The 22,152-nt window shown below is 43.3% G+C and overlaps 1 protein-coding gene across 3 annotated transcripts in view; it reads left to right on the forward strand.

Moving 5' to 3' along the window:
- PDE7B (phosphodiesterase 7B) overlaps positions 1-19,213 on the forward strand; it is a 167,135-nt gene extending 147,922 nt beyond the window's left edge. For all 3 annotated transcript variants that reach the window (XM_033054217.1, XM_033054218.1, XM_033054216.1), the window contains 9 exons: positions 339-402; positions 1,751-1,846; positions 3,469-3,569; positions 5,025-5,156; positions 10,652-10,743; positions 11,752-11,896; positions 13,875-13,971; positions 17,787-17,867; positions 18,406-19,213. In XM_033054217.1, the coding sequence (XP_032910108.1) occupies positions 339-402; positions 1,751-1,846; positions 3,469-3,569; positions 5,025-5,156; positions 10,652-10,743; positions 11,752-11,896; positions 13,875-13,971; positions 17,787-17,867; positions 18,406-18,623 (1,026 nt within the window). In that variant the 3' untranslated portion in view covers positions 18,624-19,213. The remainder of the gene's footprint in view (positions 1-338; positions 403-1,750; positions 1,847-3,468; positions 3,570-5,024; positions 5,157-10,651; positions 10,744-11,751; positions 11,897-13,874; positions 13,972-17,786; positions 17,868-18,405) is intronic.
- Positions 19,214-22,152: the final 2,939 nt, after the last annotated feature.

A 22,152-nucleotide genomic window follows, 5' to 3' on the forward strand; every position in this document is an offset into this window, starting at 1 on the left:
AATTTGGGGACATGAAGAAACAATAAAGCATTTGTGCAGTAAAAGGGAATATTTTCATAATATTTTAGTTTATATTATTCCTTGTTTTGACTTCCATTTAAAAGGTATTTTTAGTGTTATGTTCAAAACCTCCTCAGTTAAAAGTGCAAGTGATATTTTTTGCAGTACAGCTACATGAGCCTGATTTCTGATATTTCAAATACAACCTCTGTAGGTTTATTGAAAAAACCTTTAAAGCTGTAGTAACCAATCCTGTGACTGATTTGTGTGGAATAATAATTAAAACCAGCTTTACAGTGTTACATACCAGTCATTGGCCTTTTCACTTTTTTTTCCAGCATATGCTATCCAAAGTGGGAATGTGGGATTTTGACATTTTCTTGTTTGATCGCTTGACAAATGGTATGTAAAATTTTATGGTTTTATTTTACTATCTCTCATATAGGACTATTAAAAAAATCCCTAATGAATTGTTTGCTAAATGTTTCTAGTTCAGATTACTGAAGAGAGATGGGCCACATTTAACCCCTATTAAAATCACATCCTGGAGCTTTTTCAGGCTTTTCCTGAACTATAGGATAATGTTTAAAGTGAGCTTTTGTATTAATTTAATCTCCCCTTCCCCATAAATGTCCAGGCAATATCTCTTGATCAGGTAATATCTCTTGAAGAGGGTGATGATTGCACCTTTCCCCTTTCTGTACTGCTCAGAGAACTGAGATCCCTCATTCCTCACCTCCACTCTAATTAGGTTTGGCTGGGGCAGGGTCATTCAGCTGAGTGACTGGCAGTTGAAGAGTGAAAAGGACTACAAATTGCCTGGGAAGCAAAAGCATAGTTCTTCTAAATTATCTTTCTATGCCCCTGCTCAGTAGTCAAGACCAAGTTTCCATGTGTTCTTCATACAGACATTTATTTTCCTTCCTGAGTTATGTTACATAAGAAAAGACTCCCTTCAAACTTTGTTTATGTGTAGCAGGGGTTGGTTGGTTTGAGGTTTTTTCTAACTTTTATGGAAACAGTGCCCCTGAATTAAGCAGTGAAAACTTTATAAAATATTGTCTTTATGTACAGCTGATCATGTAATACTAGCAAGGCTCAATTTTACCAGTGTTCCCAGTATTGGATTTATAGTAAGGCCAGTGCAGCATTACAGTGGGACTTGAGACTGTGAATGCTGCAGCTCATTTCTCCTGTCTGTTTCATCATTATGAGATGCAGTTGTAGCTGTGCTACATGGGTTAATTATATGTTTTTACAACCATATGCAAAATAAAAAAAATTAATTCCAAACTCCTGATTTTTAGTAATTAATTGATTAGTACAGTATGGCAAACCAAAGTGGCAGAAAAGCCACTTCTGTTTCTATTATTTCTCAAGATTGATCTGAATTATGATGTCCCTGTCAGACAAGCCTGTCTAAAGATTTTATTAAAACCATGTCACTTTGCCTTCTTCCAGTTAAAATCCAGCTTGCCTGTCATGTTGAAGCAGCAAATGTGACTTTATGGCTTCTAGACACAAGAATGGCATTCCATTGGTACAGCCTTTCCATCAAGGCTTGATTAAGAGTAGTATAGGAGTAATTTGTACAAGTTACTTTTGAGTATATGAGAGTCATCTAAGCTCACTTAGATGTGAGATGAGGCGATAGGAGCTGGCTAATAGGAAATTACCCAGATTTTTAGCCTTGCTTGGTTTGTAACTATATGTAAAAGTAATCTAAGAGTTGTTTCATTTCTGCTTTTAGGAAACAGTCTTGTAACACTGCTTTGTCACCTCTTCAATGTGCATGGACTTATTCACCATTTCCAGTTAGACATGGTTACATTACACAGGTTTTTTGGTAAGTGTGCACCTCAAAGCCATCTTTGAATGAAGTTTATAACTTAACTAGAGCATCAGAGAAGGCACTGGCTTGGTCTGTCCATGTAAAAATGATGATGTCATTGGAAATATTGCAGTAAAAGATGTCTGTGATATATATCAGCATACAGTTTGCAGGCACTCAAGTACTTGATTCAGTACCTAGTCCATGGAGGGATTTCAAAAGGCTCTGCATTGGGCAGAAGCATCCCAGCACCAGAGTCACACTGGTGATTTAAAATAAGGTATGCCATGCAGAGATGTGGCTGGCTTAGGCCCACACAGGCAGACACTGCAGAACCTATGCATGCACAGTACAATTGTGGTGCAGTGTAATTATTTTAGTGACTAAAAGACCACTGAGACCCAGGGCAGTTAAAAGCTTATGTGCAAGATTTAACAAATTATATCAAGCTGTCTACACTGAATACTGTTGATGAAAGCCCCTGCTGCTGTTACTGCCAACAGAAATATTAGCCCCATGCTGTCAGTGAACCAAAAGAGGAAATTGGCCAAAATCAATTACTTTTTGCATCACTTTTTGAAAGCAGCTAAATGCCTGTTTTCCAGGCTGTCAGGCAGAGTTTCTAAAGCAGGGAAAGCCTCTTCTTCAAGACTGCCTAATTGTTGCTTCTGGAAAGTGTTCCTCTGGTGTGGAGACGGACAAAATCTCCCTGCTGTTTCTAACTCCTGTGGGCAGTCATGAAGTGGACAGTCAGCTAATTAGAGCTAGTGGTACTCACAGTTTAATGGATTACCCACTGTACCTCCAGATGCTTGTGTGGCTGGAAACAAACAGAAGGCTTGGAGTGTCTTTGGCGCTCCTCGTGCTGGCAGCGTTAGCTTTCCGTTTGATTGATTTGATCGTGTCTAGGAGAGCGCTCTAGGCAAGATCACATGCAGCTTCCAGAGCTCACGTGGTGGTGTCCCAAGACCATGTACTGCTGCAAGGAACACAGGGTTGTGAAGCACATATCTCAGTGATTTTTCTGTCTGAGAGAAAGCTGGGACTTAAGAGGTTGGTGCTCCTGCTCCTGGACTGGTTCCAGCACTACAAACTAAAGCAAGAGGGACTGGCATTTTAAAATGAACACACAGATGTGACTAAAATTGTCACAGGAGAATTTTTTTTTTAATTCTTCACCTGGGGCACCTGGGAATGCCTTTGGCTCTAGTTCATCACTCAAATAACAAATGATGGCAGGATGTCAGGGTCTCACTCCCTGCTGCTGTAAAATAGGTGGTGCTGCCTTAATGGCACACTACTACCCTATGACAGCAGCCTAAATAATTATGCTCCGTGGATAAATCTGCCTCTTTTCCTTGTTTATTTTACTTCTCAATGAGAGCCTTCACTAAGGCAAGAAAGAGGTGATTTATGCACTAGACTGAGTATATCCCCTTGGGCCTCACAAATCCTTTCATGCATTTTTTCTCTAAAGGTATCCCGATAAAAGCAGCAATTTAAATAACCTACAGCTATTTGAAGGAACTCCTTAGGCAGCTGACTGCAAAACCTCAGATTGTATTTTAAGTCCAGTTCCCACTTGTGGCCATAGCATTCAGAGACAAAAGGATCTTTGTTTTCTGTTTTGATTCCAGTTATGGTTCAAGAAGATTACCATAGCCAGAACCCATACCACAATGCTGTCCATGCCGCTGATGTCACACAAGCTATGCACTGCTATCTGAGGGAGCCCAAGGTAATGACAACCTTTCACACTGATGTCGCTTTCAGATGGCTCTCAGATTTTTATTCCCAGGATTGAAATAAAACCCCTAAGAAGTATTTCTAGACAGCAGAAAGTGATTGCATGCTGGAAAGTTAGCAACAAGTCAGGAGCAGCCTCAGGTACAGATTAGAGATGTTTCAGTCAAGCTACGAGTGTCACTTCTCATCACGCAGGCATCGTGTCTAAGTGCTGCCATGAGCTCCAGCCACCACGGTGGTGAGACGCAGCCACCCACTGGTGCCTGCAGTTCTTCTCCCATCAAACTCAGCAGGAGGCAATGCATGTCTACCTCAGCCACCTCAGAGCATAAGCTCCCCACATCCCTATTTCAAAATACCAAATTAGGTGCAGTGCCACACCAGGAAAGGGGAAAACAGTCCCTTCAGATGCATGTGTTGCAAGGGTGTCCTCTGCACAAGTATTTGACTGCTGCTGCAGTTCTTATAGCATAAGGGTGTTGCTTTGTGTGTCACTGGAAGGCACTGTAATATTGCCATGCTGAGCCAGTGTAAGAACATAAACAATCTCAAATGAAAGGATGTTCTGCTAGAACTAGCAGTTTGTTACACCAGAATATAGCAATGGTAAGTGAGGACAGGAGCAGGCCCCACCTTTCCTGTATTTTTGTCCTCTGCAAGATCTACAAGCCCTTTGTTGCTAGGAAGTGCAGAAGACAGTCAGCATCCAGAAGTTGGACCATAATGCTCATCAGTTCTTACTTCAGGATGCTTCTTTCCATCTCATAGAGCTGTACTCTGTACAGGCTCATTGGGCTGGTAATAACTGCCTCACAATCACAAACAGAAAATGCTAAGACTACCTTTTTTTGCTTCTAAATGAGCCCTGTAGCAGAAAAAAATCTGAACAGGTTTTCCAGCTTGGATGTTTGAAGTCAGAAAGGGAAATTATGACCTCTAATAAAACATATATATACTTGAACTGAGGTAGATATTTAACAGCCAAGGCTGAAATTTCAGAAATTGATAAACTTTGCATTTTATAATACAGTGCTGTGCTGGAAAATTGAAGCCTGATCTTTTGTTAATATTACTAAATACTTGGAGAGACAGAGCTCTTACAATGGATACTAACATATGCCAGCCTACCAGCCTACCTGTTTGGTTTTTAAACTAAATGTTTGAGACTATGCTCAAACACTTCTATTACAACAATCCTTATATTGCCATGAATGACAAAGAGATGGAAAATACAAACTGTAATAAAAGATGATTATGTAGTCTAATATCTTTATAGATGTATGTTCAACATTTACCTTAAAAATGTTGTTCACAAAATTTATACTTGACATTTGTGTAGAAATGCCTACAAACCCAAGCAATGCCATGATGTCAGCTGGTTTGTTTATTTTCCAAAAAGTGTTTACCGTTCATGTTCTTGTTGTGATTAATGTGTGTGATGATTCAGCTTGCCAACTTCCTCACCCCATCGGACATCATGCTCGGACTGCTCGCTGCTGCAGCTCATGATGTGGATCACCCAGGGGTCAACCAACCCTTTCTGATTAAAACTAAACACCACCTTGCCAGCTTGTACCAGGTAAAACTGCTCATCGAGTTGCTAATGTGTATAATGCAGTCAAGGAGAGTTTAAGCAATTTGCAGTGAACTTTTAATGCCAGAATCTGGCAGTGAGATCATGCGTGTCAAGTCATCTTGCACTTAGGAGTCTGGACAATTTCAATCAAGCACCTCACTGGGTGTCATTTCTTACAGCAAAGCTGATACAGGAAAGGAGGTGGGAATGTCAGATTTTTTTGAGAACATTTAAGGCAGATCAGTTGCCTGGGTTGTTTCTGCTGTAGATCATCTGGGATGAGGAACTATGGCTAGGAGATTTTAAATTGTGACAAAATTTCATGTTCTTTCAGTGAGCAAGTAAGCAGCAGGCATGCTCTAAATTAGTATTGCATTTAAAGAAACCTTTGCTTCATATGGCTGTAGTAAAATTAAACACTTAATCAACACAGCATTAAAAAAAAATAGAAGACAGATGAAACCAAAGGAAAGGTTGTAGACACTTACAGTAACATTCTGCTTGGCCACCTGGGCACATGTTGGCTCATGTTCAGTAGCTGTCGACCAGCGCTCCCACTGGGCTGCTTTCCAGCCACTTTGGAAGAATAAATTTCAGCCTTTGTGGAGGTTGTCAGAAACAGAATATCCCACGTTAAAAATTAATCTACCTGAAGAAGACTCACTAATAGCTACAAACGCATACTCAGCAAATTGAGAGATTGCTGTGATGTGCTTACTACTTGATGAGACTCTCTTTTTCTACCCTACATAAGCAAAATTTGGGTTTTCCTATAAGAAGTGGATTGTGTATTGATGCAACTGTCCTGCCCTCAGACATGGGAGTGGGCTGTACTGTAGGAGCCCCAGCCAAGGCACAGTGATGCTCAAACACTGAAAACTTTGTGACTGGCCTCATCATAAGCTGATACAGCTTATTATGTCATACCCATATGTTTCTGGTGCAGTCTTGGACCAGAATGTCAGGCCAGCTGAGTGAGGAGGGAATGGTAATGGTGTTTTGAAGAGTGAGTAGAGCCATTCCACAGAATGCCTCATCTTTTGAAAAGGTACAGACAATTCCTTCTCAAATTAATACTGGCGAATAGTACTTTATAATTAGGTTGAAAAATTAGACTAATCTGAAAGACATACAGCTAAAATATTAGTATCTTGGAGAAGTGGTTTTTGCTCAGTTATTTGGGTTTGAATATACTACAAATGTTGGTTAGAAAAGGCAGTGACAAAGCAAAAAATGCAATCTTTCAACAGCAAATGAGATCTGAAGTACCCCACTTAAGGACATTCACTGGCAAGTTTGAGTTATTTTAACTGAAAATGATCCCACATTGTTTCCAAAGATTTTAGTAGTATACAGTATATGGATGCCAATAAAAATAACTCCTGGAAAAAAGTTTTGCTGAATGTTGTAATAAATCAGCTGAGACTCCATTTTCTTCATGCGGGAAAAGTTCATTTTTTATTCACGCAATTTATTTTACACAGTTCTTGCAGAACTTATGTGCAACTCTAATCGGTTAATAATTTTCTTGCCAATTTATCCATTGGTTAGTAAAAGGTATTTTATTTGTCTATCAAATGTCTCTATTCTTGGTTAGTTTACATATTTTGTTCACTGATTCCCATGAGACAGATTTCTTGTTTATTGGAGGTGCAAATGGTTCTCTTACCAGAATAGCTTGTTGTGTTAATTGTTTTCATGCTTAAGATTGTTTTCACATGGGAACTTGCAAGCCACTTAGCTGCACATAGAAGTAACAAGCTAGCTATTAATTTAGCAGAGAGCAAGGCCTGTTTTTGAGGCCCTTCTTTTATAATTTATCTACCTGACTGCAACAGCTGAGAACATTTTTAGTCAAAAATTTAAATTTGGTGAATAGTCTTTAAAACATGTTTTTTAAAATGTGCTTGAAACTGAAAGAAAATTCTTAGGTTTTTGTTTTTTAAGTAGCAGAGCCACAGAACTGCTGGGATTAATCAGAAAAAGGATCAAATGAAAGTAAGTTTTAACAGAGCTGGCAGTCATCTGTCTTTGAGACAGTGGATTTATCCATGTATGGCATTTCTGTGCTTTTAAATGTCTCTTGACATTTAAATTAGAACCTTACATTTACATTTGGAAGAAAAGGTTTTACAAAATGAGTTAGGTCAGTTTTTGACAAAGATGTAAATTGTTTGACAGCTTCTGAAGTATGTATGTGAGAAGAGTCATATTTCAGGAAGACATCCAAGGACTTCAGAGCTTTCAATATTTCTTTTCATACTAAATCCGTATTTTGTGATACAAGACACTTTGTTTCATAATCTGTAGGGTAATTTCCCCTAGAGTCTATTGCACGTGATTGTATGCACCATAATTTTCAACAAAAATAAAAGCAGTTCACTGAAATCACCAGCATTACAAGGACAGAAGGGGACTCTAGTGGTCTGGAGGTCACTTAATTTTCCTCTGAGGAGCACAGCAGCATTCCTTGTAACATGATGCAGACTTTACATATAACTTACATTGTCCGGCTTTTAAAGGAAGGGTGAAAGTTTAGAAGTGTGAATAGATCACATAAGACATCTGTAGTACAAAACAGGTTTCAGAAAGGATACTTTACAACTTTAGTATACATGTAGATAAGCTGGAAATAGGAAGGTACATTTTGGGCATGAGTAAAAACAGTTCTCCTTTGCAGTCTTCCTTAAAAGCAATGTTTCTAATTATAAGTGTCATTTTTGACTATTTAACATTATGTAGTTAAACCAACTGCTCAATGAGTAAGACTAGATTGAAGAGATTGAAAGAAATTCTGATCCCCTTTTTGAGTTAAAATTGAAGTTTGCTCTGCACCTAGTTAGTAGCAAGTCTCCCTCTCTTCAAGTTCTTTTTCAAATGTGTATGTTGAATGCAGTGGTTCAAATAGCTCAAAGTAACAGATTGGAAATACTGTGGTAGCCTAAGTAAAATAAACAGTCATAGTCCTGAAGTCTCTGTAATAGCAATCTACTGGGCTTGAGCTGTAAATGTGACAGCTGCTTCCTACAAGTGCAGCCTTTAAAGCAAAGCTGCAGCACTCATGCTTTTCTAAAAAACTAAAACACCATGTGAAGCAGAGCTGAGAGTCCCAGTCTGCAAGCCAGCACGGAGACTTTCCCTGCATGGGTTGTCTCCCACCAGCCTGGGTAATCAGATAGCTCATGGCAATTAGTCTTAATAAAGCAGTAGTGTGCTCCTAGGTGGAATAGCTGACTCTACTAATTGCTGGCCTCCTCTTCAGGGATTCTGGCTCCTTACCATTTAAGAGGAGAGTCATATGACTTCATGCTCAGTTGTTGCTTGTTAACATGACCTTTCCTTTTCCCTTCTCCCTATAGTTTTAGTGTGGGAAACGAATCAGTGCAGCAGTGTCCGTTTAAGTTCCCTCTACAGCAGTGGGCAAAGAGCAGAAACTTAGAAGTAGAAATACTCTGAGGTGACTACTTGAGTTTGCTTTTTCCTATGAGTAACTACTAATTGGATGCAGGAAAGGTCTGAGATGCCTCAGCCCTGTTCTGACCTTCAGTATGGCCAAGGAGCAGCTGCATCCATGGAGTGTAATTCTGTTTGAGGCAGGTGCTGCTGAAGTAGCTCCTCACAGCAAGTAAGGCTGCCATGCTGGAAGGGATGTGGGGATCTGGGGTGTTCCAAGTGGGATTTCCCTGGTTGCATTGTTTCAAGGATGCAGTCAGACCAGGGTGACAGGAAACTCTGCACACAGACACTGTCTTAAATAAGTGTAAGCCTTCCCAAAAGCCAAAGGTGACAGTCAGGTAGGTCCAGTTTAGTAGGAAGATGGCAGCCTGTGGCCTGGGGGTACTCTTGGGACCAGTATTCACCTCTGTGACTGGGTAGTTGAAAACAAAACAAAACAAAATTTGTTATTATGTCCTATTACATTGTCTTATTTTTATGGTCAGAGTGTCGGGTTGCAAAAGTCCATCCTGATATATTTAGGCAAAAGGAGAAAAGGGATATTTAAGTTGGCAAATGAACAGAATTGCTGTCAGAAGTAATTTCTACATTGCATAACTGATGTTGAGGTCTGAATCCATCAGCTCTTCTTAAGAAAAGCAACTGGTTTTAAAATTTTGGGGTTGGTTTACTTTGGTTTTTTTTCCCCAGAATCTGTGATTTCTGTAAGGGAAACAAGCAGACAAAACCAGAGAAGTACCAAAGCAGCATTGTTTGTGTGCATTCAGAAGCAACAAAAAGCACTGCAGAGTACTGTGATAGGAAGTCAATCCAATTTGTACTCTCACCTTTGCACTAGGCAAGATGATCAAAAAGCAAATTGGATCTTCGTTACTGGCAATGTTTAGTGTTTCAACAGTTACTAGATATGATAGGACTACAAAAGAAGATGGGGAAGACTTAGGGAGAAAATACTGCTCAGTCCCTCATGGAAAAGTGGAAGTTGCACATCATGTGCCATGGGAAAGGCAGCAACACCTCAGAGCTGTGGGACTGTGTGTGAGGAAGCTAGAGATCAGATTAACAGTGACTGGAGAGAGGGATTCTGACCGCACTTTCCCAGCTGGCAGTGAAAAGGTGGAGTCCTTGTTCTGCTGCCTGCTCAAAAGCTTTGGTTGTGTTTTGTTTTGTTTTGTTTTATTTTTCTTATCCAGGGCTCATCTACAAAAGCTGTGAACTGTGCAAAACAGGGAACGGATGATAGGGGTTTCTGAACAAGTGACGTTTCTGAGGCATTTGGTGTTAGAAAGTACTCTGTGAACGAAACAATTGATGATGGGAAAATGCATTGTGTGTTAGGATAGTAATTTCAAGTCATCAGACATAAGATACCAAATTTGTTGTAATTTACTGACAACCTAGAAAGCTGGGTTTTGGCTCCCTAGCAGTTTTTTTCCAGCCTAACTTTGGTTCCACTTACTTGAAAGCAAGGAAACAAAGAGGAGTCAGAATTTGTTGCAGACAAAGTTGCTGAAGCCTGCAAATGCTCAGCAGTACTACTATTCCTCTTGCTTTCACTGAACAGCTGCAGGCAGCTTCTAGTTCCGTGACTCAAAGGGAAATTTGGCAGTTTAGTTTTCTTTTTTTTGTCCGCTCTGCATTCAAACTGTGGAGGCTGAAAAGTCAGCCTGGAATCAATAGGAGGTAAAAATATGATTTTGCACTCCTGCTTTAATTAGTTTGTTAATAAATCTGTTAGAATGCAAGCTACCTCCTACTCAGATGAGATTAGCTCCTCTGTTCACAGCAGGACTCAAAAACTGCAGTACAACAGGCCTCTAGGGCTGACCTTAGCTAAGAAACCCAAAAGCACAAGGTCCTTAGCTGTAGAAATCTAGACCAATTACTCTAATCCAAATGTGGCTGAAAAGCACACATTTTAGGCTCATGTTACAGCATGTCCAACCAGCTCTGGGTATCATGTGATATGGCAAATCCATATGTATACCTGTACCATGGATGCCATCCTAATCCTTGCACTTATTGGTGTTATTCCTCCCCAGAATGTTTCCGTGCTGGAGAACCACCACTGGCGCTCTACCATAGGCATGCTTCGAGAGTCACGGCTGCTCGCCCACCTGCCCAAGGAGGTCACGTAAGTGTCCACCAGAATCACTGAAGCTAGGACATGGCCTTCTTCTCCCTTCTTAAAAGCACACTGGGAAGGAGGCCCTGGCTTCAGATTAGGCTGAACTTCCTGCCCCTTCTTGGTGCCACTATGAAATCATGAGATGAAGTTGTACAGCGGAACTATTAAGATCTACCCACTTCTGCAGCACAGGAATGGCTACTCTCAGCACCAGGAACATGGGGAGTCCAGCAAAAGTGGACTTGTTCAGATGAATTGTTGGCATTTTTCATTTTACATAGCACCAACTGAATATGGAAAGATTTAGTGATTGAAAACAGGAAATTGAAGGAGTTGGTCGAGAAGCATCAAGACTGCTCCAGACTTCCACACACCTCACTGAGGGAATGTGATTCAGTCTTTATGGATAAAGCAAAAAAGGAGCAGCCACATGAGCACCTTGGCCAAGTTGCTGCTAGCTTTTTACTTGTGTTAGTCCCACCAAGGATGGGAGATTGACTGAACAGATTGCAGTATTAAATTTTAAATCACAAGTGACCCTACCAAGAATGTAAGCAAGTTACCTGGAAGCAATAAGCTCCATGTTGCTCCAGAAATTCTTTGCATCAGACCAACAACGTTAAAGGACTTTAGTCTAGACCTTCACAACTTTGACTGCAACTTCAAAGTTGCAGTATTCACTATTCAGCTCTGAGCAGCTGAAGTAAGACGTGAGCATTTTTCTTGATGCAACATGCTGTTTTTTTTGTACTTTCCTAGCACTTTTCAGAAGCTTTCAGAACAGCCTGTGCCAACAAGCATTTTTCTTCTACATTATCTATTCTTGTTGAGCCCATTTGGGCAGGTAGAACAGTTGTACCCTGCAAACCTCAGTGGACTGGCCAAACAGATCAGACTGGGTCCATAAAGAAAGAGGGAGCTTTATGCCAGCTCCAGTGATACAGAGCAGGTTGGTTTGAGCTCTTAATGTTGAATAGTTCCATGATTAAAGGGGCTTATTTACCTTCATTGCAGACAGGACATTGAGCAGCAGTTGGGCTCCCTGATCTTGGCAACAGACATCAACAGGCAGAATGAGTTTTTGATCCGTCTAAAATCTCACCTTGACAATCAGGATTTGAGGCTGGAGGATGCACAAGACAGACATTTTATGCTTCAGGTAACTTCAAATATTTTTTTAAATTGTTATTAATTTTTCAGATCACAGTATTTCCTAGTATATGTTAAGAGTAGTATATTGTAGCATGTCTGGACATCAGCCTCTCCTTACCTATTACCATAAACACTTCCCTTCTGCCACCTTCTGGCACATCAGGCAAGCATGAGTTGCCTCCAGTATTTCCTTATGTAATTTCCTTGAGTTAAAAAGCTGTGAATGCAACAGATACAGGAGAGTGTCAAATGCTAAGGAATGAAGTAATTATTTTATTTCCAGAACACTGCTTCTCTTGCCAGATAATGCTTCAGTTTTAGTTTCCCTCTCTCTTTGGGCAAATGTCCCTCCACTGGTGTTATTTTCTGTCACCATGCAGGAGAGCCCCCTTGTTGGTGTTCTTTCCAGGACAGCCTGACATCAGGTCTCCAAGTCCTGTTCCTGTGATGGATGCTCAGAAACTGCCTCTGCAGAGACAGCTGTTGCCATGGCAGCAGATGCTTCTCTAGTGCATCTGCCCAGCTAATGAAAAACCCATGCTTTTTTCAAAAAATCAAATAGGTTCACACTGGTTCTTCCAGCTAAGCAGCAGTCATTAGCAGACTCTCCAAAATAAACCTCTGCCTTTTAAAGCATAATTGTCATTAACGTAGCTACATATACTTGCTTCTTTGGAGCAATTACATTAATTTCATTCCTAAATACATGAAGAAATTGAAGTAATCTTTTTCATTCATAAAACAAACACCTACATATTTTCCTTCCATCAAAGTCACAGGAAAGGTGACAGCTGGAAGGAAAGAAGTTCTGATCCGTTAATTCTTCCCCCTCCAGCAGTGTGAGAAATGTAGTAGCTTCTCACCTGTGCTTCCTCAAACACAGTCTTCTGCCAGATCCCTGCACAGACTGTACAGGGCAGGGTCACAGGTTGACCTTATTTCTTGATGAGGCAAGAAAGTTGTGCAAGCATCAAAAGTAGAGGAATTACAGCTCTCAGCTACGGCAAAATAAGTTTCTTATGCACTAGGAACGTAGAAAAAAGGGAACAGACATAGTAAGATTTACTTATCTGATGGATTAGTTATGGAAGAAGAAAAGAAAAAAATCAAGAACTGATTGGAGTAAGCTAAAGGAAGTTTGAAAGGTCCTTGCAGTAGACAATAACATTAAAGTTAATCAGCTTAATCCAAAGAGAAAAATGACTTGAAGATTTCCCTCTGCTGGTTCACAGGTCTGAACTCTTACAGAAAATATGTTTTTGTCCCAGGTGCCAGAATGACTTCTGACTTCTGTCAGACTGAATGACTGTGTTCAGTCTGTGAAGAAACAAGGCACATGATATTTTGTTCCAAGGCAGTAAGAGAGGCAGACTATTACATGGTTTACTTTTCTGAAGTAGTTACTCGGTTTTAAAAATCTTTTCCCCTGTACTCATTCTCCTACATAGCACTTAAAAGTACTAGTTAACGAAGTGAAACCAGGCCAGGGGCAGTGTGGAGAGCCCTGTGCTTAGCTTTGTAAACAAAAATATGCAGACATTAAGATGAAGTGTAATTGAAGTGAGATGCAAGGTCACTCACTGAGACCGCAGAGAAATCATGCCCAAATACACCAGCTTGGCTCTTCCCTTCCTTGTCAGCAGCCATGGACGCTGAGCCAAGCAGTCAGCAGGAGCCAGCCTGAGGCTTTTGTTGGCTTATTCCTTGCAAGGAATATCCAAAACACTTTGCAGCCTTGGAATGTGGCCCTGCTCTTGTTCTCACTACGGTAAAGCGGAGGGCTGAATGAAAGTTTTGTTTGCAGCTTAAATAAATGCTCTTTCCTCAGAGGGCACATTTGGGTGAGGCTGAGTCTATGGAAGGTAAGCTTAACCCTTCCCAGCACTGCTGGTGGGGCCAGGGAGTTCCGTGACTGCAGATTTACTGCTGGAGCACTGCTAAATAGTAACTTCTTTTCTCACTACTACTTTTCTTCTTGCTTTCAGATTGCACTCAAGTGTGCTGACATTTGCAACCCTTGCCGGGTCTGGGATCTGAGCAAACAGTGGAGTGAACGAGTCTGCGAAGAGTTTTACCGGCAAGGTCAGGCCCTCAACTCATAGCAGTCCCCTTTTACCTCTGCTTTCCATGGTTTCTGTGTGACATGTCAGAGGTAGAACTGAAATATCTTGAGAATGAGCTGTTCAGAGATGTGCTGCCTCATTGGAAAAGTGGGAAGGGGTAGAAGAGCGACAAGTGTTTCTCTGCTCCTCTACCAGCATCAGGCAGGAAGGGAGGGTTTTTCTGTGCCTCAGCACTTGAATTCAGCTGAAAAGCCCACGGCTGGGTTCTCTGAGACCCCTCCAGTCACCATGAGCGTTTCTGAGCTGGAATGGTGCCAGTGCCACACTGCCTCAAAATCCTAGCACTGTTTTGTCTCACTTTTCATGCTCCCACTACAACTCTGATGGGAGCCTTACCCTCACTGTTTCCCAAATATGACACATTCTTCTGCCTGCAAATGCACAGAAAGGGTTCAAACACGCTTCCCAGCATGCTATTGAAAGGGCCAAAGCAGGCAAGCCAAACCTCAGCTAGAACCTACTGCAAATGTTTTCAGACCCCTGCAGAGAGCACAGTCAAGCAGGGTTTTTTTTGAAACACAGTAATTACACCATTTGGCTCTATCTGCATAGGCAAGGTCATGCTGTGCTACAATACAGGGTGCCGCAGAGTTTAATCACTCCTAAATTCTTTGTTCAGAGCATCCTGAGAGTTGAAGGCAAGTGGAAGAGCACACAATGAAGTTCTTAGTTCATTTTACATTCTGCACTACAAAATTAAGTCACATCTGAGCTAGTACCTGGTACAGTTAGTTTGTAACAAGGACAAACAGGTCAGCAAGTTAATTTTCAGCCAATGTCAGTTTAAGCTGGTGAAATGTCTTTGACTTTCATGCCTTTGAAGCAACATAAGCAACTTGCTCGATGCAGGTTTAGTTAATCAGATGTAGCGAAGGTATAATCAGTATGCAGCTCATGAGGCACAGAACCTCACCTTTAGTGTACTGGGGGATCTTGCTGAGAAAGACAGCTCAACTCTTACAAATGTAAGCTTTTTCCACTGCCCTCAAGATTTGTTAGCCCAACATGAGACATACGAAGCATCACAGGGAGAAAAGGAGCATTTTATGTGGGACAGTTATACAGAAACTGTGCTCTGACTATCACTAGTGGCTGTATAAATCCTGTTCAGTGGTACAACACCCCAGTATTAAATAGCATGCATTTAGATATCATTATCACTTTATAGTGTATTTGTAGACCTCTCTACCCCCTTGCACACAATGATGGGGCTTGAACGTATTTTTTGGCACTAAATTTAACATTTAGAAACCATAAGGTCTCGTGTTTTTATTTTAACTATAGATGAGAGATAATATCACAATTAGTGCTTGGTTTATTCTTACTTCTGGAACAGATACAAAGTTTTAACATTTTTTTAAGACCATTTTAATAGAGACTCAGATCCTGATCTTCCAGTGTTCTGGTGCATCTACACTACATGTTAGTAAATAAAATAACAATCCAGTTATTTCAGGGAGTGTCTGATGCCTTCAACAGCTCCTAACAAAAACACTTCCTAGAAAAATACTTTGTTTTCAGGTCTTTTAAAAGTCGACACAGCTAGGAACACAGGGTAAGTAATAAAACTTGATTTGTATATATGAAACTGGAAGTAGTAAGAAAAAGCTTTCAAGAAAATGGCTAATGTTGAAGCAACATTAATGATCAGTTTCTCTGATGAGGTTTTAAAATTGCTTGGAAGGTTTTCCCTACCATGAAAGTTCTCAGGAACTAATTCATGCAGTTCCTTTTATTGTAACTTGAAACAAAAGAAACTTGACTGTCATTTTAAATTCTTACCATGCAAAAGCAAATCTTATTTTTGTCAATTAAGTGACTTCTGAAAGAAGATGTGGATATACTTTCAGCCAGACAGGTCAACCATTTTCTTCCCAGAATACCTACAAAAGGGATATCACTGGAGTTAGAAACTTTCTTTTAGTCAAAAATTTTTGGAGGCGTAGATGAGAATAAGACAAACTGCACGTTTGGAAACATGAGAAACTGTTATTGTGTCTCAGTTTTGCTAAATTGTTCCTTTTGATTGTTCATGAAGCTAAAAATATTTTCCTTATACTTTCTAAGTACTCAATTAGGACTGAAAATACTCTGCTCACATTTAAGAAGTGATTATAGGCTGTAAAGGGAAGAAAGGCAAGGCTTAGAAATGCACACAGTGTTTTATATGGGGCTATAGAACCTGAGCAGCACAGTAGCACAATAGCAAAACCTGTTTGGGGCTTTCAAACAAAAACAATGAATTTGAAGCAAAATGTTTCTTCATGGGTTGAATACAGCATTCTGTCTAAACTAGCAGATCTGTCTCTCTTACAGAAAAGTTTTTTTCCTAACTAGCTCTCACCAAATCCTTATTAGTAAATCAGATGGACAAAATATTATTGTGTGAGAGAAGTGGCACATCTTAGCTTGCACATAGTTAACTCTCACTTCCCTTCCATATTGTAGACAGGAAAGGTCTTGTACCTCATGCAGTAACCAGGATTGTACACTGGTAGGGAAGGCTAACAACCACAAAGGATGAATGTGTTGCACTCACAGACAGAGAGTGTTTGTTCTAAGAAAACCCAAAACTTAGCTCAGAGCAGTCTTTGCATGAAGTAATTGCAGGCACGTGGGAATTCAGTCTCTCCAGCAGAAAAAGTGACTGTTGTCTTGCATGGCAGTGAGCAAATTACACCCTCTGAGATGTTTTTCTGCTGAATTCTTAAATCCAGCATGGTCGTTGCTATTGATTACCTTCAACTCCATAAAAAACATCTCCTGTCATCACTATATATAGAAGCCTGTCCTGTGTGACCATTTCTGAAGGAATAATTTCTACTGATTGTTTATAAGCATCTTCTTGATGTCAAACGTGGTCAGTTCTGCATCAGGAGCAATCTGAGGTGGCCCTGGAGTGAGCAGATCCCCCAGCCAGGTTTTTCTTCCAACAATTTGAAACAGTCCCCAGGGCTGGTCACGGCAGGAGCTGCTTGCAGGAATCTTCAGGGCAGTCCCAGATTTGAACTGGGAACCTCCTGGTCCAATTAGTCAAATACTCTGCTATGAGGGTGGCTGTGAGCTCAGCCAACCACTTTGTAGTCTCAAGCCAGTCCTGTGCAGATGCCTCTCTGGGGACATCCTGGACAACCCAGGAAAACAATATGCTCAGTGCAGCAAAGGCATAGCTACAGCACAGTAATAAGACAGACTTTTAATTTCATCCTTTTTCCACATTTTTAACTTGAGCTCCATGGCTCTTGACACTTGAAACATTGCTTGAGTCCATGCTTTGGCTCCTATTAGTTTGTTACTGCAGCCACAGGTGTGGGCTGCCAGGCTCCAACACTTCCCTTTACAAGCCACTTCCACAAGAACAGGCTATCAATTTCCACTACAGTACTACTGAAGATGCATTCCTTCTAAAATTGATATACTGCAGTTTTCTGGTAGGAAGAGATTTGAACAATGAGTAAATGAACTAGAATGTCTTAAAAATCTTTCACATGAGAGTCTATTTTAAAAATTAAGGTCCTCAGGAAAACTTACATGCTCAGATTTAATGCTTATCTTCTTCTTTTCTTAGATTTTTCTTTGTATGGATAATTGGTTTCTCTTATACCTAAAAAGAAAAATCCAGAAGATGAAGTGTTTAGACATTTACCATGGTCATCATTGGTAGAAGATTCTCAACTCCTCACACATTTGTAGACACTGTAAGAGTGTGGCACAGGTACGGAGAATAGATAAAAGTGACAGAAAAAAATTTCTTTTTTTTTCCTTTTTTTGCAGGTGATCTGGAACAAAAATTTGAACTGGAAATAAGCCCCCTTTGTAATCAGCAAAAGGACACAGTACCAAGCATCCAGATTGGTAAGTATTACTTTCATTCTCTTCATCTTTATCTCACTGTGGCAGAAGCTCTAAGAGAAACTTTTATCCATTTCGTGCCCCACTCTGATCCAGTTGTTTTAACAATAAGAGCTGTGGATACCATAAGAGTTAAAAATATGTTCTAAATTAAAATGTTCAAAGAGAAACCTATCTAAGCCAAATATTCAACAGAAAGACAAAGGAGTCTTTGCACAGGGGAAAAATAAAAAATACCTATGCAAAAAAACTGCAGCCAGTGTGAAACACTGGTTATTTTATTTTCTGAGATCTCCTCAAAGGGTTGCTGGCTGTCAGAGAGTTTGCTGTGACACACACAGATAAAGCCATGTTTTGTTATGTATGCTGGTGAAAAGCTGTGCATTTCAGAAGGCATTGATGTCTGTTTGAGAGTTTGTTGCTATTTCTCATCATGGCTTTTGCCACTTACCTTACTCTGTGCTTTGGAGGCACTTGGTGGGACTGTGCACTTGTGGAATTAACTCGTTGCTCACCAGCTGTCCCTTGTGTGTTTCTCCAGGGTTCATGACATACATCGTTGAGCCTCTCTTCGAGAGGTGGGCCCAGTTCACCGGCAACACTCCCCTGTCTGAAAATATGCTAAACCATCTCAGGAGGAACAAGGCCAAGTGGAGGAGTTTGCTCCACAAGCAACACAGCAGTAGTAGGAGCAATGACCATTCAGGCCAAGTGACTGGCAGCCAGGAACAGACTTTAAATGAAGAAGAGACTCCCTAGTGGCAGCTTTGCACTTTTCCTTCCAGCACTGCTATCTCCGTCTTGGTCAAGCAGCAAACAAGGTCCCGGGGAGCAGCAGCCTGTTGTCAACACCGTGCAAAGGCAAGAAATGGCAAAGCTCTAAGGGTCCTCACGAACGTGCCCATGGTTCTGCTGGGTTTCTTTCTGATCTTCATGTTCCTCTCCCCTCTCTCCATTCTGCGCATGCCTGATACCATTAGTCACTCCTGATACCAAACTGCCCCGGTGTGGAGTCCCAGCCAGCGGCAGGGAAGCCAGGCCAGTTCTGACTGCCATGAAGCAGGGAGGATTGCTGAGAGAACAGGGGACAAAGAGAGGCACTCTCGGTGATCTTTTCACTTACCACAAGTCATATGTGACATCTGTATATAGGCCAAGAGTGCCACACCCTTTCTAGGCTGGCAGCTGGGCTGCACATTAAACCACCAGCATCTCCAGCATCCAGAGGACATGGACTGAGTGGGATGGTGCTCACAGAGGGCAGAGAGTCGGGTTGTTTTAGTAGTTAAAAACCTTTTTAACTTTTGTATTCCGGGCACTAAAGAACAGATCTATAAACCTTGGACTGAAGTTACAGTAGTTTCACGAATACAAGCCGCACGGATTATAAGCCGCACCCCCGGTGCCTCGACAATGTTGCTGTCTTTGTCAATAGATAAGCCGCACCCCGAATATTAGCCGCACTTTCGTTCGTCGCGAGAATCCGTGCGCAGCTTTCACAAATTGGCCAATTAGTAACAGGATCGCGGCATAGCGGGCTTTACTGGCTCGGGGCGGGGCCAGGCAGGCTCGGCCCGCTCATGGTTGCCGACGGGGCCGGGTGGCCCAGCTCAGCGCCACGGCTCGGCGGGGCTGGCCGGGTGGTGCTGCCGCCGCCGCCGGGCTCGCTGGCCCCCCTCTCCCGTCAGCACCGCCCCGCTGCCGCGTTCGCTCGCCCGGCTGGCAGGGCTGCCGCCGCCGCCGCCGGGCTCGCCGTCCGCCCCGCTGCCGCTTTCGCTCGCCCCGCGCCGCGCCTCGCGAGCGCCGCGCCCGCCCCGCGCCGCGCCCGCCCCGCGGCGCTTTCGCGGCTCGCGGTTCGCGGCTCGCGGCGGCGCTTTCGCGGCTCGCGGTTCGCGGCTCGCGGTTCGCGGCTCGCGGCTCGCGGCTCGCGGCTCGCGGTTCGCGGCTCGCGGTTCGCGGCTCGCGGTTCGCGGCGGCGCTTTCGCGGCTCGCGGTTCGCGGCTCGCGGCTCGCGGCTCGCGGTTCGCGGCTCGCGGCTCGCGGCTCGCGGTTCGCGGCTCGCGGCTCGCGGTTCGCGGCGGCGCGTTCGCGGCTCGCAGCTCGCGGCTCGCGGTTCGCGGCTCGCGGTTCGCGGCGGCGCGTTCGCGGCTCGCGGTTCGCGGCTCGCGGTTCGCGGCTCGCGGTTCGCGGCTCGCGGCTCGCGGCTCGCGGTTCGCGGCGGCGCGTTCGCGGTTCGCGGCTCGCGGTTCGCGGCTCGCGGTTCGCGGCTCGCGGCTCGCGGCTCGCGGTTCGCGGCTCGCGGTTCGCGGCTCGCGGTTCGCGGCGGCGCTTTCGCGGCTCGCGGCTCGCGGCTCGCGGTTCGCGGCTCGCGGCTCGCGGCTCGCGGTTCGCGGCTCGCGGTTCGCGGCGGCGCGTTCGCGGCTCGCGGCTCGCGGCTCGCGGCTCGCGGTTCGCGGCGGCGCTTTCGCGGCTCGCGGTTCGCGGCTCGCGGTTCGCGGCTCGCGGCTCGCGGCTCGCGGCTCGCGGTTCGCGGCTCGCGGTTCGCGGCTCGCGGTTCGCGGCTCGCGGCGGCGCTTTCGCGAGCGGCGCCGCTTTCGCTCGCCCCGCCGGCAGGGCTGCCGCCGCCGCCACCACGCTCGCCGGCCGCCCCCTCCCGTCTGCACCGCCGCCGCGTTTCCTCGCCCTGGCCGGCACTGCAGGCCCCCGCACCGCCGGGCTCCCCCACGCTGCTGGCCCCGATTATGCTGGGCTTCCCCCGCTGCCAGGCAGCCCCACCCGCCGGCCTTCCTGCTTCTGCCATGCTCCCCTGCACTGCTAGCCCCAGTTCTCCCGGGCTCCCCCGCCCTGCTGGCTCAGGCTCTGCCGCCCGCCCCCACACTGCTGGCCCCGCCTCTGCCAGGCTTTCCCACCTCTGCCGGGGCCGGCCGGGCTCCAGCTTGGCTTGGGGCTGCCGCGGGCTCTCACTTCCGTGTTGGCAGCTTTTAGAATTTTGTTAATAGATTAGCCGCCCCGGAATATTAGCCGCACTTCCGGGTTTCCACCAAAATTTTGGTCAAATTGGTGCGGCTTGTATTCGTGAAATTACTGTACTCTCCATATACACACCTCCAGTGTAACAAAGGCTCGTTTTGGTAATCATTTTTATGCCACTTTGGATAAAAGACAGGCATCTTCTCATTGCAAGGAACAGTATTCCCTCGCAGCTGAAAGGGAAGGTGTAGTACAGTCTAAACCTTTGAAACACAAACAGATCTATCTTTTGAGTACTGTTTCAAGTTACCTGTTTATATTCATATGTGTACATTTTCTGTAAATAGAAAGCGCTACTGATTCCCATGCCAAAATACTGGAGTATTTGTGGGATGATTGCTACCTGTAAAAACATTGGCACTGTGAACAGAATACTGTTAGTTTTAATACAAGAGAAAGCATTTGTAAATATGGTATAGAATTTATTAATATACACCATTGTTTGTGGATAAAAGCCTTAACTTTCAGCATCCTTCATCTTCTGATAGCTGCCAAAATCATATGATAACAAGATACGATTCTGAACTGCCTTTCCACTATCCAAGGTGTATCAAAGGTCATTAAAGAATGAAGTCTGGCAGGATAACTTCTTGAAAACTTCAAACACATTCCATATGGGTCCGTGTTGTTAATCCATGGCACCTTGCACATTCGATCTAGGCAAATGTTTCACAGAGCCTGAAGTTTTAATTTCAAAAAAACCCCCAGGCCCCACAGCAGCACCACATGATTTGACAGTTCAGCCTGATTACCATTTATTCAAGAGTGTGAATTTTTACTAAATAGTTTAGTTTTCTACAAAGCACGGCATTAGTTCTGGAGTTCAGTTGTTTTCGTGAGAGATGTTGCAGTGTAGCTGATTTGTTCCCCATGTTCCTTCCTTAGATAGTCAGCATCAAAATGCATTTGTATTTAATTAAAATGCATTCTTTTAATTAAAAGAATACTTCAACTGACTTTTTAGATTTGTCTCAGTCAATGAAGGAAAAAAATGTGTTGTAGTCAGACTATTAAGAAAAATTCATGTAGTTATCATAGTGGCTGAGGAATTTTCTATGATCTCATGTTTGTGAAAGATACTTGGCCTTAACTATGCCATTAACAACCTCAGTTTGGAAAGTCTTTATTAAACTTTACTTAAGCTTCCACCATTTCAGTGAGATTGCTTTCTCAGACACTACTGTGTTGCACCAAAGGGATTGTCCCCTGCTCCTTTGCCCCCAGAAGGAATAACTGCATTCGGGTGAAGTACAGCCCT

The sequence above is a fragment of the Catharus ustulatus genome, chromosome 3 (assembly GCF_009819885.2).
Source record: "Catharus ustulatus isolate bCatUst1 chromosome 3, bCatUst1.pri.v2, whole genome shotgun sequence".
NCBI classification, from domain to species: domain Eukaryota; kingdom Metazoa; phylum Chordata; class Aves; order Passeriformes; family Turdidae; genus Catharus; species Catharus ustulatus.